Source organism: Parasteatoda tepidariorum, chromosome 3, assembly GCF_043381705.1.
Source record: "Parasteatoda tepidariorum isolate YZ-2023 chromosome 3, CAS_Ptep_4.0, whole genome shotgun sequence".
In the NCBI taxonomy this organism is placed as follows: Eukaryota; Metazoa; Arthropoda; class Arachnida; order Araneae; family Theridiidae; genus Parasteatoda; species Parasteatoda tepidariorum.
Window position 1 is genome coordinate 14460906 of NC_092206.1, and position 24918 is coordinate 14485823.

At 28.4% G+C, this 24918-nt stretch overlaps 1 protein-coding gene across 2 annotated transcripts in view; it reads right to left on the reverse strand.

Moving 5' to 3' along the window:
- Positions 1 to 24404, reverse strand: part of LOC107440910 (serine/threonine-protein phosphatase regulatory subunit widerborst) — an 83057-nt gene extending 58653 nt beyond the window's left edge. The window contains exon 1 of one of the 2 annotated variants that reach the window (XM_016053997.3): positions 23625 to 24404. In XM_016053997.3, the coding sequence (XP_015909483.1) occupies positions 23625 to 23790 (166 nt within the window). In that variant the 5' untranslated portion in view covers positions 23791 to 24404. The remainder of the gene's footprint in view (positions 1 to 23624) is intronic. The other variant, XM_043046659.2, reaches the window with a different exon arrangement.
- Between the last annotated feature and the right edge of the window lie 514 nt (positions 24405 to 24918).

Below are 24918 nucleotides of genomic sequence, written 5' to 3' on the forward strand. Positions count from 1 at the left end.
AAAAAAAAAACTAAATTTTCAAAAATAAACAGCAATTGCTGCTACTAAATTAGAGATACAATATACAAATATTTGGTATTTAGCCTGTACTGCTGAATGCAGAATATTCATTTCGGACGAATAAAGGAAGAAGCGTCTGCGGAAGACAAACCTTAGTTCGTTTACACCTGTCTCCCCCCCCCCGGAAAGGGTTTATTCGATTAACAAAACAATAATGAAGATAAACAAATTTGTGAAGGGTCCGATTAAAAGATAAATTATTTTGTGAAGGGTCCGTTAACGGACCCAAATTTCTTCTAAACAGATCTCTGGGAATAATTTAAGAAATTATATAAAATAAAATTAAGAAATACCAGGGTTGTAAAAAATCCAGGTTATCCAGGAAAAACCAACCCATAAGGGTTTTTCAGGGTTTAAGTGGGTTTTTTTCAAACTAAATTGAGTTTTTCATTTTTTTTTTCTTCTTTTTTTTCGTAATTCTTTATAGTCCTAGAGTAAGTCTTATTGCTATAATAAATACCATTAATTTGATTAATCAGGGTTCCCAGTCTTAAAACAAAGCAAAAATGAAGGACTTTTTCAAAAAATTGAAGACCTTAGAAATAGTGTAATTGTTTATCATCGAATATACCAGAGCCAATTATTTACCTTTCTTAACAGGGTTCGCCAAAGTAGGACCAGACACTTTTTGCTAACCCAGGTTGTGTTTTTCTGAAAAATATTTTCAGATTGTTAAATGTTAACATTTATGAAACTAATCCGTATTCCATTTTCAATGATTTCATTGAAATTCAATAGCAAAATTAAGTGCAGAAATTAAGATTTGCAAATTTTTTCATACATCAAAAANAAAAAAAAAAAAAAAAAAAAAAAAAAAAAAAAAAAAAAAAAAAAAAAAAAAAAAAAAGAGAGAGAGAGTAATAAATAAAGAAATTTGGGAAAACATTGAAAAAATAAAAAAAATAAGTTTTTATATTTCGCTGCTAGAGATGCATCACATATTCAGTTGTGGGCCAATCATGCTAAGTATTGTTATGCCAAAAAGAAAAGGCCATAAATTTTGTCTCTCTAAAATGCTGTACTTCAATGCATGGTCTCATTCTAGGTGATAAAAGAATGACTTTTTTAAAAAATATTTTTGTATGACTGAAAAACTCATTCCTATCAAGTATAGTGATACTGAAAAATTAAGGACTTAACCTTGTACCAAAATTAAGTACTTTTGAAATTGCCCTTATTTTCCAAAATAAAAATTAAGCAGTTTTTAAGGACTTTTAAGGACCGTGGGAACCTTGTTAATAATTAAACCATTAATAACCAAAATTATTTCGATTTTATTATTAATGTAAATTGCATTGATAAATTAGCTATAATGCTTTTACAGACAGTTATAGGACCCCAATTATCTTTGTAGGATGTATCTATTCTGTTATAGAATTATGAAAAACAACTAAATTTTAAAGCAAATAAATAAATTATTTATTTTAATTCAAATGAAAGACATTTTCGAATTAATTCTTTAACAGGAAAATGTACTTATGCAATAAAACCCTGCACTACTTTTCCAATTATTTAATTGTGTCCTATGTTAAGTACAGAGACGGAGAGCTTCTAGAATAAGCTCAACAAGGAATACATAAGATCTTAAATTCGAGAGCAAGTATTTTAGCTGTTAAAACATGCAAGGTGATGTATTTTAAAAATATCACTAAATGTAATAACACTTACAGGTCGGGAAAATAGTATTTTAAATGTATTTTTATAAAAAAAAATTTTATTTCATTGAATTGTGATTCTAAAAATATTATATATTGTACCTTGGTTTCAATTGTATTGAGAATTAGTATCACAAATGTTTGAGAGAATACCTTCACACTATTTGCAATTTCGAATAATATGCGTTTTTAAAAAGGTTAGTTTAAAATTTTAAAGCACAGAATACAGAAGTAGTGGAAATATAAATATTCCAATATATGTTATTTGGATTTTAATATCGAGAGCTGATTTCCTAATAATAAAATGCACATAGCTGCCAACATGGATAGGAAAAAAGTCAGCAGATTATATAAATTTCATGATAATTGTTGCATAATGTAGTAAATATTTTATACATACGGCATTTTAGGGATTTTTTTAGTCATCAAAATAGAAAAATTGTAATATTTTCCAAGTGTGGTTAACATTAAACAAACTTAGAACTAAAAAGTTTTGAATTGATTTCTATAAATGTTTCATTATGTATTAATAATACTTATGGAAGCTATTAATGCAGTTATAAAAAAACCTATTTGGGTTTTTTAGACGGTTTTTTCAGGTTAGGGAAATCAGGTCCTTGAGAAATACGCACATTTCTTAAAGAAACTCCCTTATTTCAAAGGTGCTAAAAAAATTTTTTTTTTCTTTCTCAAAATTAGATAAAGCAAACCTACTGGAAAACAAAACTTCTCCAAATACCTAATTTCTTTGTTTCGTAAACTTTTCTTTCTTTTTCATCATTTCTTTCTTTTATTTTAAAAAAATGTGAAACAGTGTCACGAACTTTATCAAGACGATTTTCTCTATGGTACTGTAACAACAAACACACGCTTATTTAAATCGGGGACTCCCGAGACATCGTTAAATATTTGAATAAGAAAAAAAAGAGAGGCATATTTCAAAAAATAAAGTACTATTTTTATTTACAGCCTGCGAACATGCAGCAGTTACGAAGTAATTTCAAAACAAGTAACAAAGGATCGTTATATCATAGTTATGTTGAACCCTCTTGCTTTGTGTTATAAAAATTGCGCATCAAAGGATAGAGAAGTAAAAATATCTAGACATTAACACATTAAAATGCGCGCATGAAAATATTGTAGACGTTTACAGTTTGCAGCTAATATTGTTTCTGCTACCCAATGACATTTCTTTGACAATAGGAAGCAAAAACGGTAAAAATAAAAGAAATAAAATTAAAAAAAAAATTGCTACGAATATAATGTTAACTAGATATACAAATGTTTTTAAGACAAATTTATTCAACTGAATCAAATGATGAGTCACATGGCTGTTGGAATCAGCAATATTTAGTTCCCGCAGAATTTAGATGTAGGCTGATTAAACAGCATTACATAAACTAAGTATGCCAGGGAAAATATGAAGGAAAAATTTTTTTTAGCAATATTTATAATGATACCTTACGATTTCTTAAATAATTTTAAATGCACTAATTCTTTTTGAAAATTCGAGCAAAAAATAATACCGTCATCTATAAGAAAAATCAAATAACAAGTTTTTAATTTTTCTCAGGAAAAGTTGTCATTGCAGTTTTTTACTGCACATAAATTAAAAAATTCATTCATTCAATAATTAGCATTAGTATTAAGCGGGATATTTCCTTATCGTGATCTGTCACGCCAACTACAATCGCCAAGGTGCCAAATAGATTTTAAACTTGCAATTTAGGGAAGAAGAAAAAAACATGTAGATGTTTGCCCGGGGATGGCTACGAGTTATAACCTTTTGAGTTGGTCCCTTTCTGTGATGTTTTTAATTTTTTTTTTTTTTAAAGATTCTCGTGGGCAGCTGCCCGGAAGCTGCCAAGACTTGGCGATATTATGTCACAGATCACGATACGGTATTTACACTAGATTGCCCAAGGAAGTCATTTTGACTGTTATTTCATTTCAATTAGAAAAAAAACAATGATGTATATAATGACACAATTTCTTAAAATCTTGTGACTTTTTGTACAACATAAATTTTTTTTTATTGTTAATATTCACTAATAACTTGTTATATAACTGTAAATAATATTAAAAAAAATATTAAAAATTAATTTTAAACGAATTTTTTTACACATTAGTTATTATTTAACAATCCAGTCATTCTGACTGCTTTTGGGCAATATAGGTATATTCTAAGATTCAGTCTTTCTAGTGTTAAGCATGTTTCAGAAAGAAAAAAAAAAAATTCAAAAATCAAAATGTCGAACGATTTGAACATTTCGATTTGAAATCTTAAAATTCCAGCGTTTTTTTTTTTTTTTCCTTCTTCTTCAAGCTTATTAAAATAAATTTTAAAAATAAGTTAAGCTGAACTAGTTAAGTACGTTTCTCCAGTTTATTTTTTGTTAGAAGGCAGAGGTGCACCTATTATTGTTAAAATGCTAAAGAACTCTACAGCTACGTCCCAACCGAGTCTAAAAACAATTTTGTCTTGTTAATAAGACAGGCGTACTCTTCCGCAATTTCTCCTAATAAATAACAGGTAAAAAGAAAAATCCTGCAACAATGATAAACGGCCATTAATCATTTTCCCTTTACACTTATTAATCGAAATTAGCATTCAGAATCCAGAAGAAAAATATTTGGAACTGCACTGCAACATTCTAGACACATTTTTCATCCATTGTCTTGACTTCGAGAGCCAGGACAAGATTTCAACGCGAGATAAGATATGAGACTTAGAACAAAAGCATCCCAAACTGCAGGGATGAAGATGCCGAGAGAAAAAAAAATATTAAGAAAAAAAAAAGACTTATCTCGTCCTGAAGAAGATAATGTAAAGATTGTACTTTAATAAAAAGAAAGGAACGTTCATCAAGCGGAATTATCGCGCTCAACTTTTTTTTTTCGCTTTGAGTGAAATGGCAGACTTTTGCAATTTCAAGGGGGGAGGGGAATAGATAGATATTCGAGGTAAATTATCATTCTGCTTTTCTAATAGAATAAATTCATAAATTCCAGTCCGCGGCAGAGTACATATGATAACAATTGTACGTCGTTTTACCCAATTTGAAATGGAGTTTGGGAAAAAGAACAGTAAATCACTGGAATAAGGCAGTACATTTTTTACACAAACAGGTACAGGTTATTGTTTTTTGTAACTCGAATACTCTTCAGATTCTGTTTAACCTCGGTTATGCGACAGTTCATTACACGTTGCCCCTCCTTCACACATTTCAGGAGGTTGAGCGCGATTTACAATAAAATTTTGGATCCCAATGAACTTTATATTAAAACTTGAAAAACAGGTGGTCTAATAATTAGAATGGAAAGAAAAAAAGTGAAAAGCGTAACGATGAGACAGGATATTTAACACTAGAAAGACTGAAACTTAGTATATACCTATATTGCTCAAAAGCAGTCAAAATGACTGGATTGTAAAAGTATAAATAATGTGTAAAAAAATTTGTTTAAAATTAATTTTTAATATTTTTTACAGTTATATAACAAGTTAATAGTAAATATTAACAATAAAAAAATTACAAGTTGTACAAAATTCTAAGAAATTGTGTCATTATATACATCATTGTTTTTCTAATTGAAATTAAAAGCAGTCAAAATGACTTCCTTAGGCAATCTAGTGTTAAAGATACTATATTTATTGCTGTGGGTAATTATTGTATATTCGACTTTTACCATAAGACATTCATAATAAATGTGAACAATGCTTTTTTAAAATATCGCAATATTTGAAATATCGATATTTCACGGTATATCGGTACACCTCTATTCATTAGCTTGCTCAGTTATTCACCATACCATATAAGTTTGTTTCATTGCATGGATGAAGTCAGAAAAACGATTATTTTTTTAAAAAAATTTCTTTTAAGTCACTGAATTCAGTCAATATACTAAAAATAATGATAAAAGTAATGAAACATTAAAATTGAAAACGAAGAGTTCATATATTCAGGGGTGATTGTGAGCCCGACTCAAAAATCCAGAAAATCTTTTGAGTAAAATCATTAATGACGCATTTCAAAAAATCAATGTCTTTATAAATTTCAATCATTGATATTTTCAAAACATGAAATTCTAAATAAATTATATGTAACATAATTTAAATGAATAAATTATGTATAAGTTTACTTTTACTTCTTATCACATTTATCACTCTACCAGAAAAAATATTTACAATGAAAGAGATGCCAAGTATAAATTCTAGTTCTAATATTTCTAAATAAAATGTACAAGAATGTGATCGATGATTTCTTGAAACTTCTGGACCTTGGATTTTCGGAAACTTCCAGGCCCAGGATTTCTGGAAACTTAAAGACCCAGGATTTCTGGAAACTTAAAGATCCAGGATTTCTGGAAACTTCCAGACCTACGATTTTCGGAAACTTCCGGATCTCGGATCAGCGAAAAATCCGGAATCCGGATTTTTTCTGAATTTTTGCTAAAGCACAATCATCTCTGATATACATCGTACAACATGGAAATGGAAAAGACACCCGCATTTTCCAATCATTCTGACAACTTTTAGGCTTATGAGCTGTTTTCCATATGCTTACAAAATTCAGTTGCAATATACCTAAGTAAAGTCAGGGCTGAGGTTAATTAATTTTTCAGACATTTACTAATTACTTCATAACAATAAGTGAACGTTATGAATTTTAAAAAAAGTCAAGCTGAATAAAAAATACAGAAGCCTGGAGTGATTTTCCAATTGACCTACGACATATATCACTGCATTTATTAAATTTAATAGTAGTAAAACAGATCAATTAAAACCGAAATGCAAAGGAATAAAAAAAAAGAAAGTTAACAGACAGCTTATCTTTCTATTTAATTTAGACCTTTCTTACGGTAAATTATCAACGAAGCAATTTTTTAAAATGGCGCAACTAAGGTATTGAAATCCAAGAGATAGCAGGGAGGGGGGGGGAACAGGAGAATTAAGTTGTAGTACACAAGAAAAGAGAAAATGGCTTTAAAAAAATTCTTCAATTACCGCCAATGAGTAAAAGCAGTCAAGCATTTACGTGTATTTTTTTTCCTTTCTTTAAACACTCTACGGTCCGTTGAAACATAGGAGAAAAAGCACTTTAACTTTTTTTTGCAAACAAATAAATCTTCAAGTAAAAACGTTGATCGTAAAATTCGTTTTTGCTTATACTTTTTAGAAAATATTAAACCCATTGAATCAGGAATGAATCTTTACCTACTGCCTTTCACCTTCCTTAATCTATAATAATAAAATGAAGAGTTTGTCTGAGAGTGTGTGTCCCTTTTATATTAAAGAATAACTTCCGTCCTGAAATTTGGACCGAAGAGCAATTTTAGCCCACGATCCCAAAACCGTTTCAAAAATTTCAATCAGATCGTCCAGGAAAGATATTTAAATGATGGAATTTATCTTTGGTTTAGAAGAGCAAGCGCCATTCATATAAATGAAAGTGCAGACGATAGCGTCAGTGATGTTTGCTTGCTTATAGCTCTTATTAATCAAAAAAGGAGTTTATTGCTGGCACACATTTAATTATTTTTTTATTCTTTAGGTCAGATAAACTCAACGATCATTGTAAGTGTGGTAGCATAAGCGGACTACATCATTAAATTAGTATTCCTTGAGCAATCTGAAACCACGTGATATTCTTTTCCTTATGCTTTAGAAACGTATTTCTATAAAATTAAATATTTTAAAATCCACAGTATTTCAGATGGAAAAAAAAAGTTGTGTGCTGAGGAGAAGTAATAGATGAACGGTTATAAAAAACGTTTAGATGAAAGGTAAAAAAACGCCCTACTATTATTGACGCCAATTAATTTTTGTACAAGCTACTAATGAGAAAAATAAATGGAGAAATGATACTAAATTCATTTGAATTAAGCATGATAAATAACCACTCAATTATTAATACCTATAAATATGATGCTTAATTAAATTTCGTAATAGGAACGAACTAATAAAAAAAGAAGAAAAAAAAACTATGTAGTAAAAAGCAAAATTAATGGAGGAATGGTAATTCGTTTAAGAACGAAGCAAAAATTCGCCTTATTATATTTAACGCCAATGAAACTTAATTAATTTTGATAATTAAATAGGAATTATTCGAATACGCATTATTTTATCAGAGGTTTTATATTATTAACACGGTAGACGTACATAAGCACGTAGTCCTTCTGGGGTAACAATAAAAGTGAATTTAAAACTTTTTATTTGACATTTTTTTTATTAAAAAGAAATTATAAAATCAAATATCAATAAATTAGTATTTATCGATGATAGGAATGTATTGGCAACCGCTTTACCGAGTTGTTACCAACATGAACATTAGTCCTATGACCTACATAACAGCGAAGAATATAACAGTGAAGATCATAGAATGCGATATACTGCCGAAAAACATTGATTTAAAAAAAAAAAAAGAAAAGAAACTCACGATTTTCCCAATTTAACATATTCAAATTTTTATATTAGTGGATATTTCAGTAATCCAGAAAAAATTTACAAACACGCACAATAATATTGTATTCAATAATGATCGTTATAATTCGAGGTATATTATTGTTTTGACATGTCATGTCACCGATAACGATAATTACCGTATTCAATATGAATAATTATTAATAGGAATTTGATATACCTATGATAAATTAGCCGGAGATCGACATAAACTATAATCTGGCTTTGTGCCTATGCTTTGTCGAGCTTGGCTCCATGGTACTTATAAACGCTAAGTACCAAATAGTTTTAAAATTTTAAAATAATTAAAAAAAGATTTAACACATATTAAGTAATTTTAAACTGAACATAAACATACATTAATAATATAAAAATAAATTAAAAGTAGGAATTGTATGAACATTTATGAGTGAAGCACTATCTCAATTCCGCAATTATGAACCTATTTTTTAATTTATCGGTTTTTGCTAAGAATAAGAGAGTCAGAAAATTTAAAAAAAAAAAAAAAATATTCGATGATAATAAAAAAATTAAATAAAATAAATATAAAAAAGGAAGAAAATTTAGAAGAAGCTTGAATCATACCAATTTTTTTTTTCTCTTCATAACCTTAAAATATGACTGGTTCGATTAAAAATTATCTGGACTATCTCATCGGTAAACTATCTGGAATAAAATCAGTTTCTTTGCGTGTCTCGGAAATTAGTAGCTCCCCAAGAAGCCATCAGTATTCAACCCAATTGAAAATAGATGGCTTCTTTGAGTTTTAGCACAAGAGTTTTAAAATGATCTAAGCTACATCACCAAGATTTGATAATAGAACAGATTTTAAATGAAAGAAATGATGTATTGTATATGAAGACTGCACAACTTGCGTCGCAGATATGGTTCCAACTACAGCCAACTTTCACGAAAAGTGTTTATAAATTAACACAATGTTCTCCTTTAAATGCATTTAAAAAATTAAAAAAAAGAAAGTATAATATAATTCAAGAATGGAGGGTTACCGATTCAACTGTAAAAATATTTTAAATTTTTTGCCATTTTTGATTTTTTCTTATAAATCAAATCATGTTCAAAATTAATATAGTTCTAAGAACTACATAAAAATTATACGTGTAAGAAGTTTACATACAATAAAACAACTTACTATTAATTATAATTGCATTATAAAGCAAAGTTCTTCATTTTATAACGCGTAAAGAATTCAATATGCTGAAAACTACGTACATTTTTAGTTCGAAAATATTATTCACATTTGTAATCATATATATAACATTTGCTAAACTTTGTCTTTTAAGAAAGATTGATATAGTTATTATTAAACTAAAGGAATATTTAAACTATCGTGAATAGGCATAAACACTGAATTCATAATCGACCACGACCCCAACAACTAAATTATATTTTTCCTCAGTATACAATTAAGGGTGTTATATATCCAGGGTTGCCACAGAAAAAAATGAACAAAATAGTTGCTTTTAGTAGCCTAAAGCATGTAAATAGTAGCCAAAAACTAGGAAAATAGTTGCCTAATAAGAACAAAAATATGACAAAAATTTTGTTAATGACTTAATTGTCATATACCATAATCCATTCAGTCAAGNGGTGATCGAGAAATGAAATAGACTTACAATGGAATTTGTGCAGATTGAATGAATTAAAAAGTGAAGACTCAAATTTGCAATTCAAAATTTTTAAAATTTTTGATTTTTTAAGAAAAAAAAGTTCAGTGTGTTCAGGAACTATCGAGCTTGGCGCAGATTTTTCACCAATTTATGCTTGAAAAAAAAAACATCTGTAGGAGTACAGAAAAGTCTCCCAATAGTCTCCTTTTCTTGAAAATAGTTGCTTTTTTAGCCTTTTCAGGCAAAAAAAAAGTTGCCATAGTCGCCTCATGCCAAAAACAGTTGCAAATAGTTGCATTTTAGTCGCCTGTAGCAACCCTGTATATCTTTAATGATATCCAATAATAATAATACAACAATCCTGAAATAAAACAAATCGACAAATCTAAGATTTAGATATATGCATCATAAGGCAGAATTTAGACAATATAAATAAATTCTGGAATAAAACATTTTTACAATTGACTATTTTTTCAAGAAAAGTCACGTTCCATTAAAACAACAAACGGCCACACACCCTTCAATATTATTTTAAATATTTACCAAAAAATTTTTTTTGAATAAAATAAAAATTTTCTCTCCACCTCAATTTTGAATCAAAACCGTTTCACTTCGGGCAAAGACACAAATAGCGAAGTTCGAACAGATGTATGCATATAAGAAACTCAATTTCGATATAAGTATCCCCCTCCTTGCATTGAAAAGAAAAACAAAAATCGCGTTATTCAACTATCTAAAAGTAAAACAATATAAAAAAATCCACCCGAAAACAAAAACGAGTAAGAGTTTGTTTTATACAAATTTCGCATCTGCTTGGTGTATCTTCTATGCCAGAGGGCATTTCTGTGATTTGGAGAAAAGTGTTTTTATCCCCGAGGGCCTCAAATATTTAGCGACGCGAATCGAAGTTGTACTGCAAAAAAATGAAATTCTGTTCATTTCCCTTTCAATAGATGTTTTTCAATATTTTATATTTACAATCCTCTCTTCAGATTCTTCAAGAAGTTTTTTTTTCATTCACGGCGCTTTGCACTATAGGTCAAGGATAATTGCCTACATCGTTAATTTAACCTTCTTCGCCCCCGTACAATTTTCAACCAGTTCGTTTCAGGGTTAAACGTTTTTACCAAAAGCGATAGAGGTAGAGAAAAAAAAGTGAAATACGAATTAAGCAAAATTAAAACAGCATAATAATTGAAGACATTAAACAAATCAAACGTAGAAAATGCTAAGACGATTATGTAATGAGTAAGAGGAATTTAAATATGGAAAAAACAGTAAGGCTGTAAAAGAAATAAAGAAACATATTTTTCATTTTTTTGTATTAATTTAGGTCAAAATAAGTGAAAGATATTCCATTTAGCATTTTAATAATTTATGGTTACAAAATGAAGCATGAAACACAGGTGTCCTTTTCCACGTTAAGATAAAATTTTCCATCGCTGGCCCCTTTACAAACAATAATTTTTCAAATTTGCACTTATTTAGTTCTAAGAAAAACAGTAATCCACCATTGAAATTTCTTTAATTTACAAAATCAATTATTTATAAATAATTATAGATGGAAAAAAAATTCAAACAACTATTGTTGAATTTTATATTTTAGAACAAATATAAATCAGACAATCTAACAGATTTTTTAGTGTTTTTACAATTAAAAAATACCAAAACATATTTTAACTTCAGAAGATATTTTTACGTCAGAAATATATATATATTTCATATTAAGTACTGGAAAAATATAATATAAGTTTTATATATANAGGATATATATATATATATTTCATATTAAGTACTGTAAAAATATAAAATAAGTTATATATATATATATGTATATAAGTTATATATATAAATATAAAAGGGACACCTGTGCTTCATCTGCGCCGATGGTATGAAATTTCTGATAGAAAATTTATTACTTTCTTTAAAAAAAAATTTAACATAGTAATTATGACACGGATATCGGTGGAAACGTGCGGAAAAATCACCTAATAAAAACTATTTCGTTTACAAAAGGCAATGGAATGACAATCTTATTTCTAAACTAAACTAAAATGTTTAGTTAATGTACAATTAAGCTAAATTTTAAATTTACAAAAAAAAATTATTTTATGTGTTGAAACATTAGAGATTATACAAACTGGAGAGAAAAAATTATAATATAGCATCAATTCCATGCAAAATTCGATAGTTATTTTCTCCCCCAAACTCCATCGTTCTACCAACGATATGGAGACACGAAAAACATGTAATCCTTGCAGGAAAGCAAAAATGTGACAATGAAGAGACAAGCAACAACAAACGAGACATGACCCACGAACTGCTTAAAAAGAATTTTTTTTTTCCTCTTCGAAATAATAACACTAAAAAACAAAATTGAAAATCATAGCACCCCACCCAAAGTAGACTTTCACTCTCAGGCATAATAATAATAATAATAAAAAAATAATAAAAAAATGCGATTTATAATAATAAATAATATAATGTAGGAAAAACAACATTTTGATTCGATTCTTTCAGCATTAGGTTATCACATGCAGCGGTCCCTTCTTGAAAACATGTTTTTCGGTGCGGGATATTTCATTTTAAAAAGAGACACTGTACAAGATTCCTTTAAATAGGGCGGTGATTACGACAACAATTAATTATTTCACTCATTAATAATTTACTCCTTAATTCATTATTTTACTCATTAAAAGACAAGGTTGTGTTTCTTGAAAACACAGGACCTAATTATTACATAATCAGGAAAACAGGATCTTGCCAACGATTTTTTTAAAAAAAATTCGAGAAATTACGAGAGTAGATTTTTGTTCAAAAATTAACAAAACAAGGCTTTCAACAGGAAGAAAAAAGAAGAAGACAAAACAAAATGTCAACGGCTTCTTCGAATTTTTAAAAAATCAATAATAAATTACCACACCACAGCAATGTTTCGCCGGAATTAATAACATAACACATTTTTTGCATAATAATTTTTAATTTGAATTCCATTTTATTACTCTTAGAAAAATCAGTGAATCAGGTCAGTGAAAATGTGCACAGAGTTACGTTACTGATCTTTTGCACCAGTCACAAAATTTTTTTAATTTCAATACCTGGTATTATAAATTGAACACTTTCATGAGTTGTACAAAATTACAATACTGTGACGTAAATTACCCTCCATCAGGTTAAAAGGTAAACACCTTAATAAATGTTCCTGATCAGCATCAATTAGCATGGAAAATAGAAAGTATCAGCAACTCAAAATAATTTTTTTTATATTATACTTCTTTAAAACAGCTATCAGAAATGAATTACGGCTAACAATTATAGGTGATAAAGATAAACGCCTTTGCAACAGCAGATCGAAATCCAAGCTCTGGCATGTGACAAGAGGAATTAGATGTGCGACCGGAAGGGTGTAACGAATAAATCTCGCCTCCACAATTCGTCGCAAACTGTCTCAAATGAAAATTGAGAAATACCTTCAGGTTACTAATGTCCTTCGAAATCGAAATTCGTTCCACCTCCATTGCGATTTGTACAACTGACACAAAAAATTTCCGGGATTCTCTCTCTCTTTTAAACTCCTGGCAGGGTTTTTGGACCTTTGCTGCAGGTCGCCTGCCACCCAAAAATACTTGGCCATCGGCCAGCTTGAAGGTGTTGGAGAGAAATGACGTCTGTGGATTAAGAAAATAAAAGACACAAAAAAATTTTATGCATATGTGAAGAAGAAGGGGAACTAGAAAAGAAAAAAAAAAAATAGTTGAATGACTGTTTAAAAGTGAACATGGAGAGCTTCCAGGGAACTACACCATCCATGACCTGAAGTAAAGATGGAGTAGAATTGAGAGCTCGGAAGTTTTTAAGTGAGGAAATTACAGTCATCAAGCAATGTGATAAAAAAACGGTTGGGCAGAAAGGGTGAAAGTCTATGTAATGTGGTGACACGAAAATTAAATAGACTAAACTAGACTTTGAGTGAGACATTATGTGATATTTTTAGTCCAAATTAACTCAATAGCCACAAACACTCAGGGGGGAAAAAATAATCCAACTTCCCAGTTTGATTTTTTGAGACTAATTTTATTAAATTTACCTGATTCTTGTAACTGATGACACAAGTTGTATTACATAAATTAATTTACAGCATAAATAAATTTCTAATTCATGTGTTATTGATGTAACTGCCAACATGGATAGGAAAAAAATTCAGTACATATTAAGAAATACTATAAATTTTATGATAACTGTAGCATAATATATTAAATATTTTACATAAAGGAAATTTTAGGGATTTTTACTGTCATCAAAATACAAAAATTTTAAAACACAAAATTTTTTAAATGGTCTGCAATATTTTCCATTTATGATTGACAATAAATGAAGTTTTTTACTATGTTAACTCATAATTTTGAACACTAACCACACAAGTAATTTATTATTGATAGTAGAAAGATTATTTTTTTCCAATTGGTTTAAAAAGGGAGCTCTGAATAAAAATAAACTGAAAATTTTAGATTAAAATTTAGAAGGAAATAAAATAATTAAGCTTTTAACTGATTACTACAAAGGAGACTAGCTTCATTATGTATAAGTAATATCTATTTAAATATTCAAGTAAGCAATAAATTGTGTAAAAATTATATTTCAATAAGGATTTTTTAAAGCCGTTAAATTGTAGCCGTTTTTCCTCTTAAATATAAATTTAAGTCCTCTAATCAGAATTTTTAGAGTGTTTTGATTTAATTACTTTGATATTAAAAATTTATAATGAAACATGCATAATGAAATAAAATATATAAATATAGACAATTTTTATAAATATCATATTTATTTTACTAAAGGTAGATGAAATTCTGATATAAGGATATAAGGTAAATATAAAGAATCTGATATAAGGGAAAAGTACATTATCCTATTTTTTTATCAACAGTCTAAAATAACTTTTTATTAGATATCTTTTATCTTTTTTTAAAATTTTTCTTATATATTTTTGTTAAGGTGAAATAAAAAGAAAACACTGTAAACAAAAGATCTGGGTTTTTGATATAACGGTAAAAAACCATAGTAAAAACTGTCATGGATCAAAAACTAGCCAATCCTGAAAGAAATTCAAACTGACACAACTGACTGCACTTTTGAGCAATTTTAGAAATGAGCTACTTGGTATAGTAAAATTCAAACAACATAACCTTAATGTGGATGCAAATAAATTTCTTAGGGGAACTAACAGAATAACCATACAAAACCAGAAAATAAAATAAATGTAATGAAGTGTTTCCTAGTTTTGATAATTAAAATACTAATAATAATTGTAAACATTTATTGACGAGCTCTTATGCCACAATGTGCAACTCTGCCATTTGAGGCACACACATTGCATGCTATCCAAAGCTAAACCTGGACTTGACATATAAAATGGCTCTGTCTGAACTAGAAAAGATTTGTGAATAAGTTTGATTGTAGAGATGAAATATAAATATTAAGTCATGATACGAGGACAATTAGAAGTTTTGGAAGAAATCCTAGTTATAATTTGAAGGAATTCTCACTTTCGAAATATTTTGATAATAAAACAGAGCTTACTGATAAAGAAAGTGATTTACAGAATAAGCTTCAAATGTCATGCAAATCTGGCTTTTCATTCATCAACAAATTTCATCATTAACAAAATTCATTAACAAGAATTAACAAAATTTTTGTAATAAACAAAGAAATACTACAAATATAAGCATGAGAACATTTTTTGCCCACAAATAGAAAAAAAATCTTCAATGTGAAATCTTTTGAAGAAAAGTAAATTCCCTGCTTAACAGGTAAAGTATTATCAGTAGATACAAGCAATGTGTTAAGTTACAATAATATTAGGATTTTTTTTATAATTTTTTTTTTTTAAATTTTTTTACGTACAACAATTGAGATAGACTTTTTTTAAATAAAAATGAACATGAACAGGACAAATTGAACAAAAAAAAAGAACAATCTTATTTTATTTACATGATTAAATTCAATAATATTTAAGTTATGTAAAAATAAGATAGAATCTTCACTTATTCAACCCATCCAGCATCTCATCAATTTTGGTTAAAATTAGAGGGGTGCCTTATTTTTAAGAATCCAGTATGGCAGTAGATGCAGCAGATAATTACATCATCTGCAGATTTCTCAAAGTTTTCTTTTTAACTTTAAAAATCAAACACACAGCAAACAAATAGGAAGAAAATTGCAGTAAGTTCTTTTAAAAACAAATCTAAAATTGTTTCAAATGAAAAACAAAAAGCTGAATTGTGTGAACACCACAAAGAACAAAAAGTGAAAAAAAATTTAGTTACTAGACTATAGGTTTAACTGTATAGAGATTTATTCTATTTTCTTAGTATCATTGTATAAAAATAAACTTAAATTTAAATAACAAAGATTTTTTATATATAATTCTTAAGAACCTCATCAATTGCAAATTTCGCTACATGCATGTTAGATTAAGCTGAATTTTTACAAATCTGACTGCACTGAGGTTGCAGACAGCATTGGATTTATGAACGTAGTGCTGCAGATTTACTATCTGTAAATTCTGCTACCGGGCTTACTAAAAGCATGAAGTTTAAAAATTGGTAACTAACTACTTCAACAAAACTCATTTTTATAAATAAATGGAGCAAAAAATATTCAAAAATTTTAATTAGTCCCTTAATAAACAAATTACGTTCACTAGGTTCTCTATAGGTTAACGTGAAAGAAATAGAATTTCTTTTTTGTCTAAAAAGATCTTTAAGTACTTTCAATTAAATTTTCACTGTGGGAAAAAAAAAATACTTTTTTCTTAATTTTGAATAGTTTTTTGATTTGTGTAATAAAAAAATCCAAATGATATTGTGTAATAAAAAAATCCAAATGATATATAATATTTTAAAAATATAAATTCAACAGGGATTGTGTTTTTTTTTAAAATATAGATTTAAAAAAGATTTTTTTTAATTGAGAATATTGAATGGATTTTTATAAAAAAATACTATGAAAGCTTATGAGTTAAAATTTCATAAATATTAATTGCAATTGAAATATTACTGAAAAACAAATAAAAATAATACATTTACGAAATATATTGCTGTATTAAAAATCATTTAAAGTGGAATGAACATCATTATTGAGAACAAAAAGTAGACTAAAATAACAAATCAAAAAATTTCCTGGATTTTTTTTTTTTTTCAAATTTAAAAATCTATATCCAGTAATGCATTACTTTTTCCTTTGTTCTTTTTTGCATTCTGAAAAATATAAAAAATTATTTTTCAAAATGTCATTTCAGAAGGGATACTGCTAATTACACAATGTATTTTCCTACTTGCAAAAAATTTTAAAACAATAAAACTCAATTAAAAATTTAAATAATTTCATATTAAAGCACTTTTCACATTTTTAAAGATTATTTCCTCACATAAAAAATAAGATAAATGAATCTTATTTTGTAAGAGTAATTAATCAATGCAATTGTGTTATTTATCATAAGTGTAAATCATCATGTACTGAAATCTTGATGTGTAATAAATTACACTTATGAAACAAGGGTAATCTTTCTTTTAAAACTTATTAACACAGCAATATATTTACAAGAACTTTTGAAACTACTAAAATTAAAAAAATATTTTAAAAACCACAAAAGGCTAAGTACCTGTATATTTATTTTCTAAAAAAATTTGTTGATTATATCTTGTTTTAAACTAAAAATAGTTTTCTATATATTATTTGATAAAAGCAAAAAACTGTTACAATGCTTCACACTGGCTCTTAAAATTGGACCTAGTTCTTAGAAATTTAAAATTTAAGTATACTCTTGACAATATTACCAGTAATATTATAGGGTACACCCACTTACAGAAACACTGAAATAATGTTAATATTACAAGAACTCAAATAAGTCATGCATGAGTATGCTTAATTACGCATTAAGTTAGAAATGGGTACCTTTAAAACAAAATTGTAACTTTCTGGTTAGCTCAGTGCTTTTTGGCAAATTTTTAGGGCTGATTCCACAAGTAACTAAATCAAAATGGGCATCACTCAAAACACTCATCAATATACTAAAAAAATATATAATGTTAGTTGAACTCCTTTTAGTTTGGTGCTAGTCTAAATTATTTGGTGAAAACCAAAAAGTATCCAAATTTGACATTAATTAGTGGGGGTTACTTTTAGGGATGGGTTTTTGATGTCAAAAACTGTTTTTTGAGTGACATGACACATCAAAAACCTGGAGAAAATTTCTTTTTTGAGTTTGGAGACCTTTTATCAGATACTAAATCATGCACAATACTTGCATTATATACTTCTATAATTATGTTTTATATACATAGAGAGAGACCCATATAGTAACTATTCGAATTATATTACAGGTAATAATTATGAGTTGTTAATTATTACCAATCTAACTACTGATTTTAACTCTTTTATGTTACAATTTGGGAAGATTTTTTTAGATTAAGTAAAATTAAGTGTTTGCCAATAATTGTTTGATCTTAAGATATATTTTTTTATTGATTCTCAATATTTATTATTAAATTCCATATTGAATTCAGGGGAACAGAATATGTCTGCCTGCACGAACAAGGCTTTGAGGAAAAGGGAAGCAGCAATGGGGAAATTTTTGGTCTAAAAAAATTTACTATAAAATTTTTTATTAAAAAAGTCTCGCTTTGCAATACTTCTTGTTAAAAAAAAACATGTTAAGTGTTTGCCAATAATTGTTTGATCTTAAGATATATTTCTTTATTGATTCTCAATATTTATTATTAAATTCCATATTGAATTCAGGGGAACAGAATATGTCTGCCCGCACGAACAAGGCTTTGAGGAAAAGGGAAGCAGCAATGGGGAAATTTTTGGTCTAAAAAAATTTACTATAAAATTTTTTATTAAAAAAGTCTCGCTTTGCAATACTTCTTGTTAAAAAAAAACATGTGTCAATTTGTATATTTATTAGTTTGAATTCCTTAAGTTAATAAGTGGGATCTTAAAATTTAATTTAATAAATTATTACTACAGTCAAACCACGCTATAGTGCACCTTCAAGGGACCGAAATTTCTGTTCACTGTAACCGGGAGTTCACTATATCCGTTACGCAGGCAATTTAACTAATGGTCTCCAAACTCCTCCCTTTTATTACACATTATTCAAATAAATGACTGAAAAATATTATGTAGTAGCAAAAAATGTGTTATTTTCCATTACTCTTTGTCTTGCGAACAAAAAAAAAATTTTAATCTTTAGCTGATGAGCAATCCTCAACATCAGATATGGAAAAACTTCCCGACTCTCAGATAATTTTTCCTGAATTTCTGTTATTCCGCCTTTTAAACCTGTGTAACCTGTCATTTGAGCACATAAAAGTAGTCTCATAAAATCTCTTAGCAAATTCATCGACATTTGTTTAGATACTTAGATTGGTGAACCATTTCAGTAATGCTTCTTGAACATCCTTGTGATCTGCTTTTCTCAACTTTTTTTCAGCCATCTAAATATTTTTCATGAGCAGAAATTATTAATTGCCTATTTTTCCATATGTTACAAACTACAGATTTGGATAGTTTATATTCCCTGCAAATATCAGCTTGATTGCATCATTTTCAATTTTTCTGATTATGCCCATTTTATCATCAATGGAGAACGTTTTACGTTTACTGCTCGCCATAGTTAAATTTGAGACACTTGTTTGCAGGATTTTCTGAACTGAGAGCAAAAAGGAGTTGAAATGAGGGCCTTATGAACACATATTAGTGTCCAACCCTTTGACCAATAATGAATAATTTTTCATTCCCTCTGAAATAAAATGCATATTGATCTGACTGACACCTTACAGGGGCATCGTCTCCCTGGGTTGGAACATCTGCTTTGTTTGTTTAGGAATGGGAAAGTGAGATAAAAGAAGCAAACAAGAAAAAATGCTTATCGCTACATTCCCCTCTATAGATGGTTTTGAAAATCGGTATATGTATTTTTTTTTTAAGTAGAAATTTCAAAATTATTACAAAAAAAAATCAGTTAAAGGCAGAAAAAAGTTCATTATATTCAACTTCCTAACTTTTTTGGTTCACTACATCCACAAAAAATAACATTATCCACGTATAGCAAGGCACTGGACCGAACATTTCGTTCACTATATCCGGGAGTTCACTATAAACCATGTTCACTATAGCAGGGTTTGACTGTATTTCAATATATTTTGATCTCTTATTTTATAACACATATGCTCATTTTTTCAAGAATTGGATAAAATCAAATGAATTGTTTTCTTACATTAACTTTATTTTAGAAATATATTTTTAAAAAGTTATTGTACTGAATTTTTTTTAAAAATCTTTGGGAAAATTTTGTGTTATAAATAAGTTTTGTTCAAAAGGAATATTAGACTATTAGAATTTTTCACCACTCTCGATTGTAAGTATATGAATATGTCCAATATCAGTGAACTAATTATAATTTATAGAAAAAGTATTTGTAGTTGTGTAAATGAGTTCATAATTTTTTTCAATCAATCAATTCAAGGATTTATTTAAATTATTATAAATATTTAGTACGTTTATTAGAACAAATTTCCTAGTTACATGCTACTTTATAATAGTTTTAGTACGTCTACTTTCTAGACAATGCAGCTCTGCACCAATCGAAGAAACGGTTTCGAGTTTTGGTCTTATTCATAGAAAATCGAACTAAGAGTACAGAGGCTTCAAAACTTTTCTTTTTTTTTTTTGTTTTCTGTAATTGCATGCATTAGGGAAAGGAGGACTTAAAATAGGAGGAAAGGAACGTTAATCTGATAAATAATGAACAAGATGATTGCTGAGTTCTTTTTTATTAAGCTGATTGTTTTTGTAATTTTATTTTCTATAATGTAACATACCAACGGACTAGATAAATTTCAATTTTACCTATTTTTATTTATAAGAGTTAAATATTTTCTACACCAAAATTTGGATTTTTGACAGTAACTGTCAAAACACAAAAAAAGATAGTTTAATATCAAAATAATTCAACAGCGGTCTGTCTAGATTTTTCTGAGAGGTACCTATTTTGTGAAAATTTAGACATAATTTGTGAAAAAGTAAAAATTATATTTAAAAATCAACACAAAAATATGGTAAAAATATGGATTTATCGTTTTTAAGGGGTACAAAAATAAAATTTCAAGAAAAAGTATTTTGTGTAACTACTATTTTTCCTAAAATTGAATTTGTGAAACTACCATTTTTCCTAAAATTGAATTTGTGAAACTACCATTTTTCCTAAAGTTGAATTTGTGAAGGTACCGCTAAACGGTAGTAAATTCGGCCTGGACAGACCCCTGTTCAAGATTATAATAGATTGATCACTTGTAATTTTATATATACGCTTATTAATAAATACTTCCTATTTATTATAGCTAAAAATTATACTTACACTAAAATTTAGGGTTTTTGACATTAGTCAAAAAGGATTTTTTGACACAGATAATACCGTCAACTGTCAGAAACTTGCCAACCCTGGTTATTTCAGNTAATTTGTGAAACTACCATTTTTCCTAAAATTGAATTTGTGAAACTACCATTTTTCCTAAAGTTGAATTTGTGAAGGTACCGCTAAACGGTAGTAAATTCGGCCTGGACAGACCCCTGTTCAAGATTATAATAGATTGATCACTTGTAATTTTATATATACGCTTATTAATAAATACTTCCTATTTATTATAGCTAAAAATTATACACTAAAATTTAGGGTTCTTGACATTAGTAAAAAAGGATTTTTTGACACGGATAATACCGTCAACTGTCAGAAACTTGCCAACCCTGGTTACCTCAGACTTTTTGTGAAAGATCTTGATTTTAAGGTGTCATGAAAATACGGTCTGTCTCACAAAAACTTGTGAATTCTTGAAAATAAAGTCTGTTTCTTCGTGATTTTGTAATTCCATATTTTATATTGACAATTCAATTAAGCTGATTTTTATAATTAAAATTGATATTTTTGTCATTGGTTACGTTATGTGAGCAATTAAAATAGTATAACAATTATAAATATTGATAACCTTTGAAGGCATTGGTTAATCAGCTTTTCTTAATGAAATAGGATAATTATCTTTTAAAATAGTTATTAAAATAAATATTGAGTAGCTTACAGGAGAACTTCTCCAGACATACATACTTCTCCAATGGTGGTGGGTGCTATGGTTATGAGGGTAAAGCACTTTAACTAGGGGTGTGGGGTGAATAGTTCGGGGAGATTTCCATATCATGATCTGAGGCTGGATAATCACCAAGTCTTGGGAACTTTCAGGCAGCAGCCCGCGAGGAACAATAATAAACATAACAGAAGGGGACCAAGTCGAAAAGTATAAATAGCCACCCCTGGGCAAACAACTACATGTTTTTTTTAAAAAATTTGCAAGTTTAAAATATATTTGGCACCTTGGCGATTGCAGCTGGCAAGCCAGATCACAATACGGAAATATCCCCAATAATTTTGATTTGATGTAAACAATGAAGTATAAAAAATTACCTACATAAAAATGACTTACACAGAGAATCTACTGATACTATTTATGTTACCAATAAACCATGTTTGAAATATAGATACCATCAAATATGTATTAATTTTCCTTTTTTTAAAAAAAAAAATTGCAATCTTAATAGTCATACTTAAAAATACCTGACTAGCACACCTAATTTTTTGATATTTATGTTAATAACAAAACAGGTTTCAAATATAATGGGGAAATTTCTGTATCGTGATCTGTAGCAGAATAATCACCAAGTCTTGGAAGCTTCTGGGCAGAGGCCCGAGAGAAACTAAAAAATAAAAAAAAATCACAGAAAGGAACCAACTCGAAAGGTATAACTCGTAGCCACCCCCAGGCAAACATCTACATGTTTTTTTTTTTTTTTAAATTCGCAAGTTAAAATCTATTTGGCACCTTGGCGATTGTAGTTGGCGTGGTTTAAATTTATATTATGAACATGGGTATAATTAAATTTCGTCATATGGGTACAACAATTTAAATTAAACCCTTGATGTAAATAAGAAATGTCATAAATCACATGCATATGTATTAACTTTCGAAAATACTAATGTTAACATAAACTCATAAGGAAAAAAAAAGAATGTAATTTCTTTAAGAAAAAAAATTACATAATTTGAAATGATATTTATAATATCTTACCCATTTATTTATTTTTTGAAAAGGTTAGTAATAATATGTATTAGTAAACCATGGTTTAAATATATATCCATAGCTGCCAACATAGATAGGAAAAAATACAGTAAATTTTACGAAAGGTAAGTTCCATGATAAATGTTGTATAATGATGTCCTACCAAATATTTCTCACATAAGAAATTTTAAGGATTTTTATAGTCATCAAAGAAGAAAAACTGCAATATTTTCCAGTCATGATTGATATTAAATATGTTTGAAATGTTGTGTATTATATTTACTCATAATTTTGAATACTAATAGGCATTTAATTCATACAAAATATTTAAGATTATATAAATTTATTTATAAAGGGTGTTCCGAATAAAAATAAACTGAACAAAATAAGTTTTTAACTGATTTCTATAAATGATACTTATTTCAGTATTCAAGCAATAATCTGTGCAAAAATTCTATTTCAATACAGATTTTTTTTAAAGAAACTCTATTTTAGGGAATTTTTTAATAATGTACAAAAACCAGAATTTTTATTAAATTAGTTGACCAGGAGAAACTAGCGAAATCAAGTAGAGTTGGCAACTATGTATATCATGGATATAGGTACAAATTTGGTAATATAGGTAAAATCTTGATGTATCATAATCACTTACCCTTCAGCAGGGGCAAAGCTTGGAGCTCTACATCATTTGTAGACCTATACCTAGAGGATCCTTGAGATTTCTTTGGTTTACGTTTTAATGATCCCTTTTTAAAAGGATCAATTTTGTCTACAAAAGGAGTAGCAGTCAAATTGGCTCCCGGGTGAGCAGAAGTCATGACTAAGGGAAATAATATGAGACTCCGATTTACAACTGTTTTATCTCGCTATTTTCGGCAATATATGACAACACAGTTTCCTAAACATCACAAATATGGATATAATGAATCCATGGAAGACATGCCTACGAAAACGATCTTGTAATCAAAGGGTTACTTTCGGAGTTAATATAACGATCTAATGCCGAACAACTTATAAGCATTTTAACCGCTAATATCGATTATGTTTTAATTTTATGTTGTTTCCAAATGAGGGTTGAACACAAGAACTTAACATGAATCCACATTTGCACACTATTTTTTTTAGATCACCATATCTGTTAAACGTAAATAAGACGATATTCATAAAACGCGAGTGAAAATTTTCATAATACTTGAGTTGCGATTTCAATGCTAGGCCTAATATTGTGGTATCAAATGACATCCATATGTACAGGAATATACACAACACTTCAGTGATGACATATACACATAACAATAAAATTTAAATTGTAAGAACTTAATATTTTTATTGAATGTAAATTCAGTTAGTCTATTATTTCTCGATCACCATCAGGACACACCACAACCCCGACAAACCGTCATCTCGATATTGCCAGGGATTGGACCAATCAGAAGATTAGATTTAGTGTTTCCATTAAAGCGAACATAAATTTATTTCAAAACTAAAATGCAAAAATAACAAACAAAAATAAAAAGCTCAAAAGATACACGAAAAATAAAACAACTATATTGGAAAGCGTAAAAAAATCTAAGATATTTTTTTGCGGCAAAGCTGAAAATAAAAACTTCCGAAATCAATGACCTTACCTGTCATAGTGACGTCATTTAGAAGTTAACCAATCATTTTTGAGAAAATGGAATGCCTAAAAGTTGATTGGTGCCTATTAATTAATGGGAATTTGGAGCCAATTAAAATTTGTTCTATTTTTTTAACAAGTTGTGATAAGTGGCTAGTTTATAGGTTCGTATCACACTTTGCATTCAAATATAACGTTGCGATATTCTAAGTTGCGAATCATAAGAAAATTTACACACAAGCAAACAGCCCACATTTGTAACCGGAGAATTTTTCAGTTGGGAAAACGGACATTTAAATTTATTTTTATTGCTTTTAAATTCTAAAGA